Raw genomic sequence first — 22023 nt, 5'->3', positions numbered from 1 at the left:
TTTAATAATAATAATAATAATAATAATAATAATAATAATAATAATAATAATAATAATAATAATAATAATAATAATAATAATAATAATAATAACAATAACAATAACTACTCCATAAAAACAATGCTAAGGTTTCCACGCACTTTTATTCTCTCAAGGCATGAGTGGAGTTCTACAGGATCCTATAGGATTCTTACGTTCTTATTAAACGTTGGAAAATCAACTTGATTATTAAGCGTACCCAAAAACAATTACAAAATAAACATATTACACCATACATATGTTGCTTACTTTAATTCCTGATTTGGACATCAGCGCAAAGTCCTGCAAATATCAGCGCTTATCCCACTAAGCAAATATTTTTGTAAATAAAGGAATGTTACTCAAGTATTTTGCCTCTAATATTTTTAACGTGGTTATTATTTCAGCAACCAGTTGTTACTATCAGATCATAGTAAAAATTTTAACACAAATCTTGAAGAACTTGTTTACATCATGTTGTATATTGATTAGTTATCAGCAATTATTTTGTACAGTTCTGGACACAAAAAAGACTAAATCCAAAAAAATAACCCTAGATTCGTCTGGCTCTTTCCCCTGCACTTTTGCCAAAATCAGGGGTGGAAATTGAACGATAATACTGCAGTGTGCACATGATAATTTGGTTGTAGACAAACAAAATAGATACAATACAGAAAATAACGGTAATTTTAAATCGCAATTGTGATAAATTATTTATATTTTTAATCTAGAATAATTAAATAACTGACCGTATAGGAAAATATAACTAGAAGAAAGCTACAAGGACTAGTCATCTGCTTCACGCAATTTGCTAATTGTTTCACTACCAGTTCAAGTGTCAAAAAACAAACCTTTGTCCAGTTTCCTTGGACCAAAAAGTAAGGAGTAATTTATGAAGAAAGAAAGAAAGAAAAAAAAAAAAAAAAAAAAAAAAACTGAAGTCAGTAGGATAAAAGTAAGAATATTTTAAAATAGTCTGCTGTTTTCTGGTATAACATGTAATTCATCTTTGTCTTTTGCATAGGAGCTTGAGACTGAACTCTATTTCAGGAAATAAAGTAAAATTACATTTACTTGCAATGTCAGTATTACAACCTAGCAGAAAATCAACCAAAACCTGGGTAATTTTGCTGCGCATAAAACGAGTTACTTTTCTTAGTTTATAGAGCTATCTAATTACATCCATTCCTTCTGTAACTTGACTTCAATTAAAACTTACAATTTCCCAACGTACTTCTACAACATATAACGCATTATTTACTAGTAATAGACTCAATGTTTCTCGTGGGTAAGTGGTTAGTGGTCTCGTTTTCAAAGCAATAGATCTGTAGATTCAATCCCTTGTGGTGTACTTTTTCTTTGTTTTTACTAACGAGTAACATTTGATTCAGAATCAATCACTTATTCTATGTAATATCTGAAATGATGACATAACAACGAGTAACCACTGTCAATGTTGCTTAGAGAAGATATTGAAATCCATACCATCAACAAAAATAAATATAGCATTGTGACAAAGTTGTAAGGGAAAAGGTCAGTTGCTATAACGAGAACAGAGAAGCTATATTGCTATAAATAATTTTATCACTGACATACTTGTCAATCACCTGAAAGAATGTTTCGTCTAGGAAATTCTTCCTAACGCACTCGAGAAGTTATTGTATATTATAAAATATATCACTGTATGAAATAACCCCAGCACATATACGTATTTCCTAAACAAAATTACAACTATCTATAATATTTATTCTTGACCAGAAAGCAATATCGAAAGAATAGTTGAAATCTTTGTTCTTTGCACAAGATAAATAGATTTATGCAAGATATTTGAAAGGTGTAACTGAACCCCTTTTCTCCCCTTTAAGATATGTATTTCAATTGAAATGAAATTATATAAAACACAGCTCGGCTCAAGTCTAACTACTTTCCACAATTCATCTGAAACAGTTCAGACGCTTTCCTGAGATAGTGAAGAGAGACAACGTTGATATCATTTTTATATATTCAGAAAAATACTATAGAAATTGGCCCTTCTTCCCTTCCCCTTAGAAGCGGAATTTTCTGAAACGCTGGGCAAGTCTATTTATTTAAGAACTTCTTTAAAGTTTCAAATCTCTAACATGAGAGATCGTTAGATACTCTATTTTGGCATACATTTTGAAGCTCTTCCTTCACCTTAGGATAAGCATTTTAATCAAACTGACATTACAAAAATCCCGGTTTGACGTATACGTAGAGTGCCACAAGCTTTTTAGTGTAGTTCTCGTCGGTTCTGCACGTCGCCAACCAATCAACTTACACGAAACTCCTAAAACCGTTCGACGCATCTTATGAATATTTAAAGCTCCGTCTCTTTAAAATTCAAATAGACTAACGACTTCTTCCTGTTTATTTGAATCATTGGAGTGAATTTTACAAGGAACTGTTGTAAATGATCTAAAATAATAATAAAAACACCGCCATTCCTTTATAGTGTGATGTAGGTGGGAGTAGACCATATCCTCCAATTAGTTCATAGGAAAAATAATCACATGGTGTAAAATCAGGGGAGTGTGAAGGCTACTCAACGTCTCCGAAACGAGAGACTCTGCATTAAAACAAAGAAATATGTGCTTTAGCGTTTTCGTAATTTTGCTTCTAAGGAGGAAAGGGGTATACGTTCTCTAAAATTTAAATTTATTTTTCTTTCAGAAAATGTAGAATGTAAAGATCCCAGTAGTTGGAGGTATGAAATTTGGGATAGGGCTTTCAATTAAAAGTAATGAAATATGTTCCAGCGTTTCAAAAAATTCCGCTCCTAAGGGGGTTATTTCTATATACAAATTTCCCTTTTTTTCCTTTAGTTTGAAAATGCCGAATGTAAGTAGCTATTTGACATGGAGGTACGAAATTTGATAAATAATTTTTTAATTAAAAACAAGGAAATATGTGTTTCAGTATTTTTAAAAATTCCGCTTCTAAGGGTGGAAAATAACTCATTTCTATCATATCCAAACTTCGTTTTCTTTATTCAGGAAAAGGCCATTTTAAGCGTGCTCAAGTTGGAGGTGTAAAATTCGGTATATGAACCCTTAATTAAAAGAAAGGGAATACTTTTCGAAAACTTCTCTCTAAGGAAGAAAAGGAGAAAATTTATAAAACATTTAAATTTATCTTTCTTTATTCCGAAAATGCTCAATATTGGGATTTGCTTAAGTTAAAGGTATGTCCTGAGATACACAATCTATTCATTAAAAATACGTGATTCAGCATTTTTTAAAAAAATCATATTTCGATAACAGAAGACAATTTCTACAATATTCAAATTTTCGGTTTTACATTTATTACATCTTCCTGTACACACAAATCACATGTACGTTAGTATTAAAAATAATAAAATTTAGCGACCATTTATTTTCTTACACAATGATTCCCCTTGTCCGTTGTAGTTATTTCAGCTTTTGCTGGGGGAGGAGGGGGAGTCTTCGGTATATATAGTTTCACTTTTTCATTACTATAATACTATTGATTAAAATTTATATACATCTCAAACTCAGAAGCGGAGCAATTGCTCACCTGTCCTCCAGAAATGATGTCCCTCCTGGCGCGAATTACTAAAGTAGTAGTTCCTAAGATGAACATTTTTCCATATTATTGCTTTCTGTTCAAGAGTAAACATTAGTCTGTGCTGTGTTGGGGTTTAGCATCCCTTTCAACGCCAAGGTTATAGAAGATCTGAACATATTGTTTAACGTGATTTTCTTTAATATGTACAGGGTGACAATTAATGAACTACGTCAAATAAAACGGAAATTAGTGACAAACTACATAGTACACAAACTGTACTGCACATGTAAACTGCACTACAGATATTCGGATTTAGGTTATGGCATGTTCGATATGTCTGCCATCTCTGGCGATCATGTAGTGCAGACGAACAGCAAAATTCTACATGAGCTGCTGAAGTGACGGAACATCGATGTTGTCGATGACTTCCTGAATGGACGTTTTTAGTGCGGCAATGGTTTTGGGGTTATTGCTGTACATCTTGTCCTTAACACTGACTCACAAAAATGAGTCACATGGGTTCAGATCCAGGAAATATGGCGGCCAAGCAAGTCCCCTTCCAGTGGCCTCTGGGTACCCCAGAGCCAGAATGAGGTCTACGAAATATTCCTCCAGGATGTCAAGCACTCTCATGGTCCGATGGGGTCGAGTTTCGTCTTGCATGAACCACATCTTGTCGAAATCCGGGTCCTTTGGATAATGGGTATAAAATCATTTTCCAAAACCGCCATGTATCGTGCAGTAGTCACCGTGCCGTCAAGGACTATCGCATCGATTATTCCATGGCTGGACATTGCACACCATGCCGTTACCCGTTCAGGGTGGAGAGACTTCTCCATTGCGAAATGCAGATTTTCAGTCCCCTAAATGCGTCAATTTTGCTTATTGACCAAGCCATATTCACATCAAATTCCTGGTCGACAATTCTCTGGACAAAACAACGAAAAACCACCGCTGTTTTAGCGAAACAACCGTGTTGGCGAAAAACAACCACTGTTCCTTGGCCACGGGACTTAATGGCTGATGGGTTTGAATTTTGTATGGGAAGAGATGCAGGTTTCAACAACAATTTGTCTCAGGGTCTCCTGGTTGATTCCCGCTTGTTGTGCAGCTCGTCTGATCGATGTCCGTTCGCTGTTTTCACACTTGTTTGTCGATCAACATTACCAACACTATCATCACAAACACTACCTGTTCTCTCAAACTTGCGTATCAAATTCTTGATTGTTAGCACACTTGGACCGGTTGTCTTTAATTTGTACTCGTCGCAAACTTCCTTTGCGCCGCAATGGGACTGTTATTTCTCGCATAATAGGCCTTCACAAGTGCTATAAGCTCCTGCACGCTGTACCGTGACATTTTCACTTGCAAATGGCCAACATCAACACGTTGCGTTCATATGTGCATACGAAGTCCCATCATGCCCTGTGGTCAGCAACGCAGTTTGGACGTCATCACACGAACCGTTCAAAAATTATGACGGTTTTATTTTGTATAGTTCATTAACTGTCACCCTGTATATTCTAATGTACTATATTACATAGTTGTAGTATATCTTCATACAGAATACGCACATTGCTCTGTAAAAGAATGGAGGATAAATATATTTCCTTTGTAAGGAGATATAAGGGGCAGAAGTACACTTTTTGTGACCAGAAGTGTACATTTACAATTTGAAGCAATGTAGTTCTTTTAAGTTCGAATACCTAATTATTACAAGTAATTAACTTGACACAACTGGCTAAAATTTATATTAAAATATTCTAATTCAAAAGAACTACATTACTTCTAATTGAAAATGTATAGGAGAATTGCTGACAAGTATCACATTATATTATAAATAATTCTCTATGTAACTATGTATAGCTTGTATTTTATGCTATTTTACAAACCTTTTACATTTATTCCCACACACCTACATGAATCAGATACCTGATGGATGCAGTTCAATTCAAAATGAATTCCCGACTAGTTCTTTCTCTCCTCCCCTCTTTCTCTCTGTCAAGGTGTCTTATTTATATACATATATATATCTCAAGAACACCGCATGAAGAACACACTGAAGTTTGAGTAAGACTTCTTGAATGCCTACCATCTTATTGCAGTTGTAGTATCGGATTGCTTATAGTATACTATGTATATATTTTATCTTAGGCAAAAAAAAAAAAAAAAAAAAAAAAAGGTTTTGGCAGCCTAGAACTATCTATCTCTGCATGTTAGGTAATTTTTATGAAGCATTACTTGTCCTACCAAGCTTAAATCAAAATGGTGATCCATATGCTTAACACGGCTTGTTTCTCATTTTGCTATAGCATTTTTCAGAGTATATATCTAAATCAGACTATCTTCTGAATTCTTGTAGGAATTCTAAGATTTACAACAATCCATTTACTTATTATTGTACAGCGGGGGACACTTCTAAATGGTACACCTTAGCCGTAAATCTCCATATGGCTGTACCATTTAGAAGTGTCCCCCGCTGTACAATACGTGATTGGAAGAAAGAAAAAAAAGATAGAGAGAGAGAGAGAAAATATGTATCATGAAGATTAATCTACAAGAAATAATTCGACATCTATAGAGCTACATGACTTCTCGACAGTAAGTATACAGTTCCGGTTAGCCTTACCTGTTCCTTTTCACTGTCCTTCTTAATGGCTTCAGTTAGTTCTTTGAACTGTTGTTCAAGAAGCTTTCTTTCAGCTTCTCGCTCGGTCATAATGCTTTCTTTGTGTTTTGTTTCAAGTTCTTCCATTAGCTGGGCTAATTTCTTATTATTTTCTTGCTCGTATTCGGCTTTGATTTCTTCCCTGAGCTTTCGTTCGAGCTGCACCTAATTAAAAATGAAAGAAAAACAAACGTAAATAGTTTAATGCAATCAATACAATGAACTGGTTCCAAGAACGTAATAGAATTTCTTAAAGTTCCCCTTCGTCCTCGAAATATTTTCTTATTCACTTTTCACACATGAAATGTTACAAAATAAATCAGTAATATATTTTTTTTCGTTACATCTCATTTTAGCGGGGCACAGAGGCCCGGAGGTAGAAAGTTCATATCTGCTGGGAGGGGTCCCTGGATCCATCTCATGCCATGTAAGTTTATGATGGAATGGAAAACCATCGTGTCCGCGGTTTTCTTGGGGTTTTCCAGTTTCCTTCCACACTATCACTCCACAAATTATTTCATATTCATTCACTTTCAATCATCATTCGTCTCCTTTACCCTGCAGAGCATAGTCGTTGTGGAAAGTACACTACAGATTTCACTTCGTTCTTAATTTCATCTTACTTTAGATAAATTTCACTCCTCGTTCTTTCTAACGATAATTTTTACGTTTTAAGAAGAAGCTAAAGTAACAAAAATCAGTTCAGAGTTTGACATCCTAATCTCTTCATGACCTAATTTATTGACATTGAGGAAGGACTCAAGTATTAATATATATATATATATATATATATATATATATATATGAGCTTAAAAAGTGACATAACGTTCAGAATGAATATGATTGAAAAATCATTACATATCTTGCGGCTGATAGGTTACGAGATAATGCGACGCTTAGCTGAACAAAGTTTAGAAACATGAAGTGGCAATTGTGGAGAATGAAAATGACTGAACAATAATGAAATGACGAGTTACAAGATGATGTGAAGCTTAGCTGAGCAAGCTTTAAGGTCGTGAAGAGATTATTTGAGTCATGAAATGACCAGTAATTTAAATCTGTATAACCTTCTGGGAACCATAAGATGGAATTGAACTGGAAGAAAATGATATAGAGATTGTTTCCACGCGGAAAATAATAGAGAGAAAAACTTTGTTGCAGATCCCTTCTAAAATGACCTTGTCTCAAACTTTTGTGTCGGACATCAACTTTACTTTCATTATTATTATAATCTGCCGGTTGAGTGGTCAAGGTGTGATGTAACTCTGCGACCCTAATGTTAAGAGCAGTTAATGAGCTAGATGCCTAAGTTGAGTGAGAGTGACGGGCAAATAGGTGACGTAAGCTGAGATTGTATAATATGAAGAGAATGTCAATACTGTATATGTTAATTTCTTAGCATCTTGTAAAGCCAGCCTGGAATTCAAACTAGGTATTTCTCAGTGCCCTTGGGTTATTAAAATTAAAAAGTCAGAAAAAAACGGACTGGAAGTGTGGAAAAAGAGCCTCGCTGTGACGACGCATGCAACTGACGACAAAAGAAACAATGTGCTCTTCAACATTTTTTTAATGTAAGGGAACAAAGTGCCTCAATGGTTTTCGAAATACAAGATCTCAACTTACTTTTAGAAAATTTAATAAGTAGCTTAAAAAAAAAGACAAAACTTTAGCATCATTCTCTTTTCTGTGCTGTTGTTGCAAGCTCTAGTGAGTAGTATGAAATATTTACATAGTTGTTTCATAGCATTGATCTAAAAGTATTCTTTTTCTACGTCCTCTTGTTTTTCATTCAAATGGCGGAAGAAAACCAATGTTCGATTTACAACTTCTCAAAAATTGAAATATGAACTGGATTCCGGCAATATTTGGCTACAATGTAAGTTGGGAAATTAAACTAGTGTGAATTAAAGTTATTATGGTTTTGTCACGAAAATGAAGACGTCATTACCCGTTTCCTGACGGCATTACAAATCAAACGCTCCATATGAATACATTCAAAATGAGGTATCATCACAGGTGTTTTTATATACAGGGTGTTACAAAAAATTGTCACAATATTTTGGAAATAGATTCCTCAGATCAAAATAAGAAAAAAAAAAACTTTATATGAACCTGTAGTCTGAAGTGTATAGCTTCGAAGTTTTAAGGTGCCGAAAACGTGAAAAAATGAACTTTAAAGATCCATAATTCCACTACTTATAGGACCGATGGTAGTCAGGTCAAGACATCACTGAGGAACTGGCACGTTAACTATCTACATATCCATCTTTCAGAACCTTCACTAATTGCACTATCATTTTTTGACAGACTGTTTGGGATTACTTTATCAATCTCCACCTACCTCTCTAAAAATTGGTGTGCAAGTACTGAAGCTTTCTTAAACATGGATATTTGGATAGTTCATATACCAGTTCCTCAGTGATGTCTTGACCCGACTACAATAGGTCCCATAGTAGTGGAGCTATGAACTTTTAAAGTTCACTTGTGTCAGTTTTCGGCAACCTATAACTCCGAAGCTATCCACTTTTGAGCACAGGTCCACATGAACTTTTTTTCTTATTTAGGTGTGAGGAATCTGTTCCCAAAATATTGTGGCACATTTTTTGTAACACCCTGTATATAAAAGGTTTATTTTATTACTTAATGTCCATGTAAAACAATAAATGAATAAATAATTCTCAATTCCATTGATGCCTACAATTCTCAATTCTATTGCTGTCTACAATGCTATTCAAAAATTATAAATTACGATGCAAATTTGAATATGATTCGAAAATTGCTACGGAAGAAGCAAAATCTAAAACGCTAATTAATATATATATAAAACTTACCTTGTTAAGAGCTTCATCTGCTTTAGCTTTACTTATTTCTTCCACCAATCTCTCAGAATACGAGGACTTCAGAAACTCGAGTTCGGAGCGATGTTTCTCAGCTAACTCAGTCTTCAAAGCTTCCAAATGCGCTGCTTCTTGTTTCTTCATTTGATTCGTAAGCATCTCTATTTCCGACGACAGCTTCTGCTCATATTTCACTTTCAGTTCGTTCAATTGCTTCTCATGCTCTGCGCTGAGCAAAGATTTTGTCTTCTTAACTTCTTCCTCGACAGCTTTAGACACATCTTTGGCACACTCCATCCTCACATTGGCCACTTCAGTCGCTAAATCAGTTTCAAATTTCAGTCTTATATTTTGCAATTCTTTGCTGTGTTTATCTTTCAGATCTTCTACTTCTTGACTATGCTTCTCCTGGATTTCTTTCAACACCGCTGACACTTTGGTTTCATATTCTTCTTTCAGATTATCCATCTCAGATTTATATTTCGCTTCCAGCTCGATTTTGGCAGCTTGCAATTGGTCATGGTACTCGGCGCAACGTTTCTCGAAATCCAGTCTGTAATGCTCTTCTAGGTCCCTACAAAGAAACGACAACAAGTATTACATATCTAAGTAAAGTTAAAAGTATTACATACCTACTACTTACATGCTATTTAGAAGAAAATGTTGGTAATTGCTGATGAAGATGTGAGCATATTCGTTTTGTAATATTTTTTAGAAATGCAGTACAACGTGGATAATGATTTGAAATTGCGCTTCTTCCTGATTTTGTTATAATGTACTTTGTTGCCAACAATAGTAGCCGGAACGACAAGGCGAGCCCATGTGGCTGGAGAGTTTGTTCCGGTGTTCGACGTGGAGAGGTCAACACATCAGCGTGTTATATGATATGTTTAGATGTTCGTAACCGCTGACGAGAAAATGTTGGCATTGTGTACTGAATTAATAATAGGAAGGTCCGGAACCTATCCTGGCAGTGTCAAGGAGTTGTCTCCACTGTCATTTTAACATGACTTCAGTCATGGTAGCCAGTTGACTAAGCGTTTGGACAGAAAGTTAATAAATAGAATTGTATTTAATTTTACTGGAAATAAATTGGCAGTCTCAGACCAATGATCTGAAAATGTGGACATATATTTTCCATTATCCTTTTGGTTTGTACATAATATCTCCTAGGTCTAATATAGTTAGGTCCGCTGCTAGTTTCTTGATTAAAATCTAACTTCATCGACAAAGCATTACATCATGGTTCCAAAATAGACAGAACATATTATCGAGCTCTCTTGTGGTTGGTGCGAGCAATCCTGGTTCAATTTCCAGTGGTAACTCATGTGGTTCGGATTCCACATCAAGCGATATGTCCGTGTTTCGTTACAGCTTTAGTGCCGAAAATGGGTGCTAACTTCCAAAACAACTCAAATCAACATTTTATAAGTGGACAGTAAATTTTAAAATATTTTGTAAACAAATTACTAATAGTTTACGAAACTATCAAGTTCAAATTCCAATACATAACACAAGAAGGGAGGGAGGTAGGGGAGTCATCTTAGCGTGACGACTTTGAAACTTTTGTTATATCCCTTACAGATGAAGTATGATTTTTTAAAATATTATTTATTATTAAGTTTCAGATACATCCGAAAGGTCATTTTACTTAAAATATCAACAATAAAGGCCAGGAAAATCTGGAAGGTGCCCTATTACATTCTTATTATTCGAACTATGATATACGATAAATGTCTGGTGCTGGCAAAGAAGAATATAACAAATGTGAGCATTATAAGTCTATTTTATTAAACGAACTTTTTGAGTGCAGGTTTCATGCAATATGTTATTTAAATGAAATTACTTATTTTCATTCCTTTTAGGTACACACGAACTAAATACAGTTTATTTACTAAATAAATGTTGTTTCATACTCCAAGAACTGTGTTTCTGTAATGATTTATCAACAAGTTTAGTTGAATATTTGATGTGACTTTTATGTTCCAATATTCACGGAAAATGTGTTACATAACGTAATTTCTTTATAAATAATGATTTTCACAAGCAAAAAGGCTACGTCTATGGGTTGAATTGTGTACTATTGCTGGTATATGTGCGAAGTTCCTCCCCCCCCCCCCCCCTCACAACATTCGTTGTGCGTGGAAAATGAGACGCTAATTCCAATCAAACAAACATCAACTTTTGTGTCTAGTGTTTATTTAAAACTGCAAGTGTTCTCACGCAATTTTAACTGTTCTCTCAAAGACCTAAAATTGTAGTTTCAAATATCCGAGAGACAAACATTTATTTGTAATTACTCACAAATATTTTTCAACATACCGCACCACGGGAAGACGGACGAACAGTTAGAAATTAATTTTGGAACACAACACAGTGAGTACTCACTTTGAGCTAGGTTTCAAGCAATACTTTGATTATTGGACGTATTCAAAGGAAGTATGAGGTTCAGAATTAAAGCGAAAAATTGAGTCTTTCACGAGAACCTCAAGTTAGGAAAACAAAAGTATGTACATAAACTTATTATAAATAAGCAAACACGTAACCCAATAGTTACCAGAAAACAGATTTTAAGGTGGAAGGGACAGTTTCTATACTTTTTACTCCACACTGAATATACACTGTCTGTTGTTTGCGATCGCATCACGGCAAACAGCTCATCCATTTGGAATAATTTTGAAACATAGCTAGTACCTACATCAAGGGTTTCTTATATCATACTGATTAACGGGCGTATTCTAAAGAGTACGGGAGTTCAATTTTTTATTTTTATTTTTATTTTTATTATTATTATTATTATTATTATTATTATTATTATTATTATTATTAGTAGTAGTAGTAGTAGTAGTAGTAGTAGTAGTAGTAGTAGTAGTAGTAGTAGTAGTAGTAGTAGTTAGTAGTAGTAGTAGTAGTAGTAGTAGTAGTAGTAGTAGTAGTACTACTACTACTACTACTACTACTACTACTACTACTACTACTACTACTACTGCAAAACAGAGTATCTTATGGGTTTTTATAACAACACTTTCACTAAAATGCATTAGGGGAAAGGAGGGTTCAATTATCTTTCATAAATCTATTTCTTCCCGTGAGAAGAACGAGCATCTAGTCGTTAATAATTTTTATTCTTAATGGAATCGGTTCATACTTACTTGTAGCTTGGCTCAACCGCATACGAATCACAGATATGTGTAATAGACGATATTCTAGGTCCATGATCCCCTCCTCCGTAGCAGAAACTTGGAATCAAATCCGTTTCTGAACCAGTACTACTAGTAGAAAGTTTTCTATTAAAAACATCTTCTGTGTACCTATAAAGAAGCAAGACAATTCATCTGATTAAATAATGCATTTTCAAATGTATAGCCCATTAATAAATAGATGACAAACTTTAACTTACTGGATGCTTAAACTAAGCAAAATACAAATAAACAAAAACTAAGTATAATACAGATACGTTTCAACAGAAAATAATTCGTGTACGAGAGTTATTTTAGAATACAATACATGACCTCCGACGAGGTTAAAAAAGGGAAACTACGTATCTGTTGGGAATGAGGCTATGAATTACGACAAAATGTTACAGAAGTTTACACATGCCTCTATATGGAATGTCAGTTGCAAACAAATATTCGGATCAGGATGGATTTCAATCAGAGTAAGATGGATATTGGTTTTTAGGAATCTTTTGTATGTTATCTCTCTTTGGTGTAATCTCTGATTAGGTAAATAAATACCTGGGGATTTAGTTGGATCAGGGTATACGAGGGTCGGCTGATAAGTTCTCGGCCCGACCCCCTTCCGAATACACTACCCTGGTGTAATTGATGTCATGTGAAATGTTGAACTTTTATATATTTAAGTACCAAATTTCACGATTCTACCATGAACGGTTTTTATTTTACAGGTAACTGAATGAACCATGGCGGAGCCAGATGTCAAATTCACCAAAGAGGAGTTGCGAGCTGTAATGAAGTTCTTCTTCCTGCAACAGAAGTCGCCCAAGGAAATCCATGGTTGCATGCTGGACACATTGGGTGGACAGTGCCCTTCATACTCCACTGTGAAGAAATGGTGTGCGAACTTCAAGCGTGGTGAATTTTCAACAGAAGATGGTGACAGGTGTGGCAGGCCAGTGTCAGTGTCAACTCCGGAAAAAGTGGACCAGATTCATGACCTGATTTTGAGCAACACACGTATTTCGCTTCAGGAGATAGCTGACAAAGTGCACATATCCAAAGAACGTATTGGGTCAATAATCCATGATCAGTTGGACATGCGCAAGCTTTCTGCGAAATGGATTCCAAAATGTTTGAATGCGGATTAGAAACGCGAACGTGAGAGATCATCGCAGGTGATTTTACGGCATTTTGCGAACTCCAAGGATGATTTTTTGAATCTGCTTGTTACCCAGGATGAAACGTGGTTGCATTACTTTGATTCGGAAACCAAACAGCAGTCATGCGAGTGGCGCCACTCAGGATCTCCAAGGCCCAAAAAATTCAAAGCACGAAAGTCCGAAGGGAAGGTGCTTGTCTCAATATTCTGGGATAAGGATGGTTTTTTGCTCTCAGACTACCTTCCAAAGGGCCAAACCATAACTGCATAGTATTACTGCAGTCTGCTGGCTAAGGTAAAAGACGCTATTAAAGAAAAGCGCCGGGGAAAGTTGACACGAGGTGTCTTGTTCTTGCAGGACAATGCTCCCGTCCACAAAGCTGGCAGAACAATGGATTTTCTGAGGGACCTAGGGTTTCAGTGCATTGACCACCCACCTTACTCGCCAGATCTTGCCCCTTCTGATTATTATCTGTTCTCAAAACTCGAAACAGCACTGAAAGGACAGACATTTCACAGTGATGAAGAGGTGATAACAGCTGCGGAACAGTTTTTTGCAGACATTGAGATTTTTTTTTTTTTTTTGAAGGGTTGGAGAAGTTGCAGCATCGAAGTGCCAAGTGGGGACTACGTTGAATAGCCTCACACTTTCATGCCTGCAGCTCAAGTCCCTCTGGGTCGAGCCGAGAACTTATCAGCCCACTCTCGTATATTGGATACTCTTGTGTGATATGGAAGTTAGTGGAACAAGTAGGTATATGGTTGGTAATCAGTGCATTTATGTTTGTAATAGAAGCATTTAGACTTAACAAGTGACTATCCATCATATCTCAATTACTTCGAAAATAGAGAAGTTAAGAATTCATTTTTACAGTAGTATGTATTTTTACATTGGACCGCGGGTGCAACCGAGTGCAATTTATTATCATTTCGTAATATTTAAGCTATTTGTCTATTAGGTAGTTACCTAGATATTCCTGAGAATTGAGACACTCCTTTAATTATCATTTTTTAATTCATAATAATCGATACCATTCTTCGACGATAACTATAAGAAAACAAATCAGCACTAACAGTGACATTGTTACAGGCTAAAAACCAACTCAGCAGGGCTACGGTAGTTATTTTTAATTGTGGTAACTGTTAAATATTAAAGAGACAATAATAAAACTAGTTAATTCTTAAAAGACTAAATTATTAGAAGTATTTGTTGAATTTTAACGTTCCTTATCAGCACGAAGGCTACACACAGGGGCGGCTTTAGGATTTTAATTTTGGGTAGACCCGCTCCCTCGCTTATGGATACATATACACATTTGATTGATTAATGACAGTAGGAAACTACTTTTACACTAGTGGTTGATGTTATTTGTTAAATAATTACCTACCATTAATATAAATAGTGGAAAATATATTTACTTTTTATTGTATCTTTTAGCGTTTATGTATTTTCCAAAATTTTGGGGTAGGCCCGTTCCTACCCCCTAAAGCTGCCACTGGCTATACGGGACGTGTGCCTACAATTTAAGATGGAATCAAAATACCATAATCCGTTCAAATTTCAATGTTCTCCCACTTGGAATTGAGCCAGGGACCCCATTCATAAAAAAAAAAAAAAAAAAAAAACGTGAACTAGTCATTAGACTAGAGAGAAGAACCTTTAAACGGCTAAGTAAAAATGTTCTACCAAAAATTCAAATATACGATAAAGTGGAAAATTACACACATATAGGAACGGTGCTCAATCGTGGGGGGCTCACTTCTGGTGCGAGATAACCCTGCTTTGCTCCTAGGCCACGTAAGTTTGTAGTGGACAAAATTGTGTTCCTTGGCTTTTTCGGAGTTCTCCAGTTTCCTCTCAAATTCTCATTCCACCAAATCTTTCATAAGGGAACCGCAGTGGGTCAGTCATAGAGGGTTTCTGCTTAATTTTATGATTTTGTTTCACTGTATTGAGGTAGGCCACTAACCAGGCCAAGAAAAGGGAGCGGCAAGGAAGTGAAAAGACAGGGACCCTGGCCTGACAAAAAGGTACCAGGTTACACCTCAGTCACTCAGTCAAGATGGGCGATCGGAACAGAGTTCGTGCCCATGCTCCAACTTTCCAACGCTGTTCGCTTGGCATACACACTGCCCAGGGCTTAAAGTGGCTTCAGTGAATAATCGCCTCGAAACAATGCTTATTCTCAGTGAAAAAAAAAAAGAAATGAAATCTTTGAGTTTTACGTCCCACGGTTATGCCGGTTAGGCTAAAGGAGACGGTGATGATGAGTAATGAAAGAAATGGTGGAATGAAGAATGTAGGAGGAAACGGGAGAACCCCGAGAAAACCCACGCACACGGTGTTCGTCCACCAAAAAGTTCACTTGGCGGAGGCTGGGATCGAACCCGGGACCCCAAGCACCAGAGGTGAACGCTCAACCACTGAGCCCCCGCGGCCCCCGCTTATTCACAGTGATTTGCCAAAGCTCAGTCAATAATTAAAGTAAATAATCCCTGATCCATGTTCCTGATGTGTTCCGATAAATCATATTAATAGTCGTTTCATAGACCGAACCAAAATATTAATTAAAAATTAATGCACAAAGCTTGTAAAGTGACAAGTGCTGCACACGAACAAAATTTCGACAGGAGTCTGATTTGCCGGTTGCAGTGCCAGCGAGTTCCGGCTCACTTTAAGCCCTGACACTGCCTCTCTACTACTACCTGGGTAATTGTCACTCACTTTCGATGCATATGATCTGAATTGGTTCACATCTCACTGTATTGTTTTTTTTTTTTTTTTTTTCGTTTTCAGACATTACATGTTCCTTTACGATGGTGATAATAAATTATAAACTGTAGTGTCAAATTCAGAATGTATTTTCTGTTACATCAGAAATGCTTGTAATTTGAATAAAGACAGGACTTATTCTAAGCATGTTTTTTTTTTTTTGGGGGGGGGGGGGAAGGGTCACAGATCCAGTGTAAAATTGTGATTGAACTATATCTAAAAATAATTTGTTCATGTTCAGAGATGTTCATATACCTTCTCCCTTACTGATTCCGGCTGTTTCTTAGACAATGGACAGTTATTAAAAATTATGTCTTATCTATGCTAATATTATTATAAAATGTTTGACTGTAAATTGTCTTAAAGTCTGAAAGAAGTTCTAGAATAACAACGGGAATGGAACTCTCATTTTAACCACATCTGGTAATGTCTTGCAATGAATGTTTTGCTACATTCATCTTAATAAAGGTCAGTGAACTTTGAGTAGTGCTCTCAACGGGTCGGGTCGGGTCGGGTTGAAGACCAACCCGACCCGACCCGTGACCCGAATTGACTGACCCGACCCGACTGGTCCGACCTGATTGACCTGACCCGACAACCCGATCCGAGCTGACCCGGTTGATCCGAGCTGACGCACTCCCATTGGGAATTAAACCCGGACCACGTGTACCGAAGTCTTACACGTTAACTACTAGCTAGATCAAGCGGGGGATTTGTATATGCACCTTAATGAATATTTGGCACTTTTGAGGTTTGGTTATTTCTTTTTATAACTGATACCAATGTCCGACATGGAACAAATTTATTTTTCTTTTTCTTGCTTTAGTTCTATGTGACGAAATTTTTCTTCAAGGTCAGTGTTCTCACCTGCTCGGAAGGCAGGGGGTCTTCTCGGAAGGCAGTAGCAAGAGTCTCTTGGCGGAGACAAAAGGAAATCGTTTAACTACAATGATAAGGGTTGAGGAAACAGGAGAACACCTGTGATTTTTTCCAACCCTTCAACTTTCATTCCAAAATAGGTTCCTATGATTCCGGGACCCGTGCCACTTTGATTTTTCTTTCTCGGTAATTAAAACGTATTTTACAGTATATATAGTTGCACGTAAGAACATACATAATATGAATTTTGTAATTTAAAATTTAAAAATAGAGTATGATATTTAATTATAAAGTACTAACTTTATTTCATCACTTTCAGCCCAACAAATGAAATTCAAACAATTGGCTCCCTGGGTCTTGGTCATCAATACTGCGTCTTATTCTTTGTCTTGCAGTCAAGTCTTGGTCCTGCATTTCGTAGTCTTGGTGGTCTTTCATGCTATACAAGAGCCAAGAATGCTCGCCTCATCGGTACAAATGAAGACCAAGTGTGATTTTGATTATGGTCTTTCATACTATACGGAAAGCAAGAAAATACGCTTATCGCTACTTGGTGATAACCAAAACAAGGCCAAGAGCAAGATTACTATGCAATTCGTCTTGCATTGTTCTTGTATCGATGTCCTTGGGCTTGGTGAAATAAAATGAAATATTCAGTTTAAGGTCCCTCGATTCTGCACCGAGGCTAAGGGATATGGTGACCATGAGAAATGAATGAAATGGTGGAATAAAGAAAGTGGGAGGAAACAGGAGAACCCCGAGGAAACCCACTACACGGCGTTTCTCCACCACAAAGCCTATTTAGCACAAGCTGGGATCGAACCATGGACACCATGCACCAGAGATGAATTCTCTACCACTGAGCCACCGCAGCACTGCTTGGGCTTGGTCGTCCATATCCAATCTTTATTTTGGCCTTGTTAAACAACTTCTAGTTTTGTTCTAAATCCAGACTCATATTGGCGTAGATATTAATATTACAGTCGATTGGTAAAATCAATCTTCCACATTTAAAAATTAAAGTACACACAATTACAAAAATAAGCATTTACCATAAAAGCACTAGCTGCAAGTGTTCAAAATATATTTATGGTTTCTATAAAATCAATTGAAAATTGCTATTTTTAATTAGGCAGCTACTGAAAAACAGCAGTTTTCGACTCCAGCCGAGTTTAAGCTCAACCTAAACTCAGTTGACCAAAGTGAACTGACCCGACTGACCCGCCCCGACAACCCGACGCGAGCTGACCCGACTAACCCGACCCGAGCTGACCCAACCCGACCCGAGCTGACCCGATTGACCCGACCCGAGTAGTCTGACAAGACAACCCGACCCGTTTGAGAGCACTAACTTTGAGCATGCTGGAGAAAGGGGATGCGGTGTACGTTGATGGTGAAAAGTAGTACAGGTCGGTCTGTTGTCTGGGATACAGATTGTTTTATAAAGGTAACCAGAAACATACAGAACTCGGCTCTTTGTCGGAAATCTTGTTGTCCTAAATACAAAAGAAATTCAGAAAAATAGGTTCTATCTACTACAACCGGAAGCGATAGATCAACTACTTTTGGTTTCAAAATTGAGCCTTTATTAGTTTCACAATATGAAATGAAACTCACTTGTCATATGCATGAATCGATTTGAATCACAAGGGAAAGACGCTTATCACCCTTTCCTTGCTCTACTGGCATAGAGGTACGAGGGTAAGTCAAAAATTATACGCAACTTCGACATAATTCTTCTTACATTGTTCATACTGACTTCTGCTCGCGTTTATTTTATTGTTACGCTGTTGTGGTCATGCTATGAAAGTTTGATTCTAATCCCTCCATTTGTCTTCGAGATCATAGCGGCTCTATTATAAATTCTCACCAAAGAGGAACAACGAGAAGTGATCCGGATTTTGTGGTCGTTAAGGTGTATTACGGGCCGCAATCTATCAAAGATCTTTGACACACTACGGGAACAGTATCTTGCCGCAACGGAGTGCCTACGAATGGATTGAAAAATTCAAAAATGGTCGCACATGTGTTACGCACGAGGAAGGAGCCGGACGACCATCCATGGCCACAAATGACAACAACAATGAAGTGCACGTGACATGGTTTTGTTAGACAGACGAGTGACTACTGATTAAGTGGAACATCGTCTGGATATTGGTCATGGTCAAGGCCGTCGCTTCACCTCGGACCAAGAAGTGAAGGACGCGGTGCATGTGTGGCTCGCTGCTCAGCAGTAAACCTTTTCTAAGGGCATCAGGAAGCATGTGTAATTTGGGCCAAGTGCGTTGAAAACCAAGGAGACTATATTGAAAAATAAGGTGAGTTCTCTATTTGTATTGCGAAAAACGTTATAGCTACATTGCGGATAATTTTTGACTTACCCTCGTATAATACGTGAACGGGCTAAATCTCGAATACATTAACAGCACTTATTAGAACTTGAAAAGTAAACCAGGAAAGGAAAAATTGATTTCGGTTTTCTTATGTAACATGAAAGCTTGCGAAAATGAAGTAAATAAATAAAACTATCAATACATATATTTACCTCTTCTCCATTTCTGCACATTTCGTCTCAAAGTAAACTCTTAGTTCTTCCATCTCTTTTGCATGTTTAGTTTCTAACTGCTTCTGAATTTCTTCAACATTTACACTGCCTTCTCGATTTGCATGTGACTTCGCATTACTTAACTCATCATTCAACTTAGAAATTTCTTCTTCATATTTCTTTGTCAATTGTTCCACTTCAGTTCTGAAAAATGAATAAACAAATAAAAAGTGATTATTATTATTATTATTTTTTTTTTTTTTAGTTAAGTAGAAATCTATGCAAAAATACAGAAACTCAAGTTAAACAATTATGAATAACGAAAGTATTTTATATTTACTTGTAGCATCTTCTATTTATTGATTAATAAAAAATATGAAAATAAATGTTTATAATAGTTACTTTCATTTTAAACTTGTTCCCAAACTCTTGCTAGTTTGTAATGGTACAATTTCTCTTCACGCGAGTGAACATTATCCACTTCCATCGTGTGTTTACGGTATGTGATAAATGCCAGTTATAGAATTTTTAACAAAATATAGTAAGCATTGAAATTTAGTTACAGATAATCATACTTACTTAGTATTTCCTATATATTTCATCATAAAAAGTCAATATGTTATTAATATGAAGAAGTAATTAACCTGCATTACTAAAGTACTGTACACTTAACGTTAAGTTTTGTTTGTTTATTTTATTATTAAATTTCATTTATGAGAACATAAATTCTTACTGAAACTCTTTTAACAAAACCATGCTAGAAGTGTGAGATATATCAAGAAATATAATGAAACCAAAAAAGAACTCGTACAGAAGTTGAAACTGACTGTACTTTGTTTCCTGATATATATACACTATGTGATCAAAAGTATCCCGACACCCCCAAAAGTTTTTCATATTAGGTGCATTGTGCTGCCACCTACTGCCAGGTACTCATTATCAGCGACCTCAGTAGTCATTAGACATTCTGAGAAAGCAGAATGGGGCGCTCCGCGGAACTCACAGTCTTCGAACGTGGTTAGGTGATTGGGTGTCACTTGCGTCAGAAGTCTGTACGCGAGATTTCCACACTCTTGAACATCCCTAGGTCCACTGTGTCTGATGTGATAGTAAAGTGGAAACGAGAAGGGACACGTCCAGCACAAAAGCGTACAGGCCGACCTCGTCTGTTGACCGACCGAGACCGCCGACAGTTGAAGAGGGTCGTAAAGTGTAATACGCAGACATCTATCCAGACCATCACAAAGGAATTCCAAACTGCATCAGGATCCACTCCAAGTACTATGACAGTTAGGCGTGAGGTGAGAAAACATGTATTTCATGGTCGAGCGGCTGCTCATAAGCCACACATCACGCAGGTAAATGCCAAACGACGCCTCGCTTGGTGTAAGGAGCGTAAACATTGGACGATTGAACAGTGGAAAAACGTTGTGTGGAGTGACGAATCACGGTACACAATGTGGCGACCCGATGGCAGTGTGTGGGTATGGCGAATGCCCGTAATGCCAACAGTAAAATTTGGAGGTGGTGGTGTTATGGTGTGGTCGTGTTTTTCTTGGTGGGACTTGCACCCCTTGTTGTTTTGCGTGGCACTCTCACAGAGCAGGCCTACATTGATGTTTTAAGCACCTTCTTGCTTCCCATTGTTGAAGAGCAATTCGTGGATGGCGATTGCATCTTTCAACATGATCGAGCACCTGTTCATACTGCACGGCCTGTAGCGAAGTGGTTACACGATCATAACATCCATGTAATGGACTGGTCTGCACAAAGTCCTGACTTGAATCCTATAGAACACCTTTGGGATGTTTTGGAACGCCGACTTCGTGCCAGGCTTCACCGATCCACATCGATACCTCTTCTCAGTTCAGCACTCTGTGAAGAATGGGCTGCCATTCCCCAAGAATCCTTCCAGCACCTGATTGAAAGTATGCCTGCGAGAGTGGAAGCTGTCATCAAGGCTAAGGGTGGGCCAACACCATATTGAATTCCAGCAGTACCGATGGAGGGCGCCACGACCTTGTCATTTTTAGCCAGGTGTCCGGATACTCTTGATCACTCTCTCTCTCTCTCTCACACACACACACACACACACACACACACACACACACATATATATATATATATATATATATATATATATATATATATGACCCTTCCTTGACACTCAAGAATACACTGGATAAAATGGGCTTCAATCCTTCTTCACACTACATAAAGCTGCAAACTATGAATCCCCCCTCTCCCTTGATCATATCCTGGATCCGCCACTATATTATAACACTCAGAAAATATCATTTTAAACATATTTACAAAAACTCTCATCTCCATCACCATAGAACAAAAACAAATCACTCTGTAGAAGAGAACAGCTAGATCCGAAAAGTTAAGTACTAAGGTAAGTACTTGAAAGGAACTT

At 36.9% G+C, this 22023-nt stretch overlaps 1 protein-coding gene across 2 annotated transcripts in view; it reads right to left on the bottom strand.

Annotated features, from left to right (window-relative positions):
- LOC145668685 (uncharacterized) overlaps window positions 1-22023 on the bottom strand; it is a 742633-nt gene that overhangs the window by 205020 nt on the left and 515590 nt on the right. For both annotated transcript variants that reach the window (XM_081736754.1, XM_081736755.1), the window contains exons 19-22: window positions 19605-19808; window positions 12222-12380; window positions 9064-9643; window positions 6194-6397 (exon numbers count right to left, since the gene is read on the bottom strand). In XM_081736754.1, the coding sequence (XP_081592880.1) occupies window positions 6194-6397; window positions 9064-9643; window positions 12222-12380; window positions 19605-19808 (1147 nt within the window). The remainder of the gene's footprint in view (window positions 1-6193; window positions 6398-9063; window positions 9644-12221; window positions 12381-19604; window positions 19809-22023) is intronic.

The sequence above is a fragment of the Thermobia domestica genome, chromosome 13 (assembly GCF_964235325.1).
Source record: "Thermobia domestica chromosome 13, izTheDome1.hap1.1, whole genome shotgun sequence".
In the NCBI taxonomy this organism is placed as follows: Eukaryota; Metazoa; Arthropoda; class Insecta; order Zygentoma; family Lepismatidae; genus Thermobia; species Thermobia domestica.
This window is presented reverse-complemented; position numbering and strand designations above follow the sequence as displayed.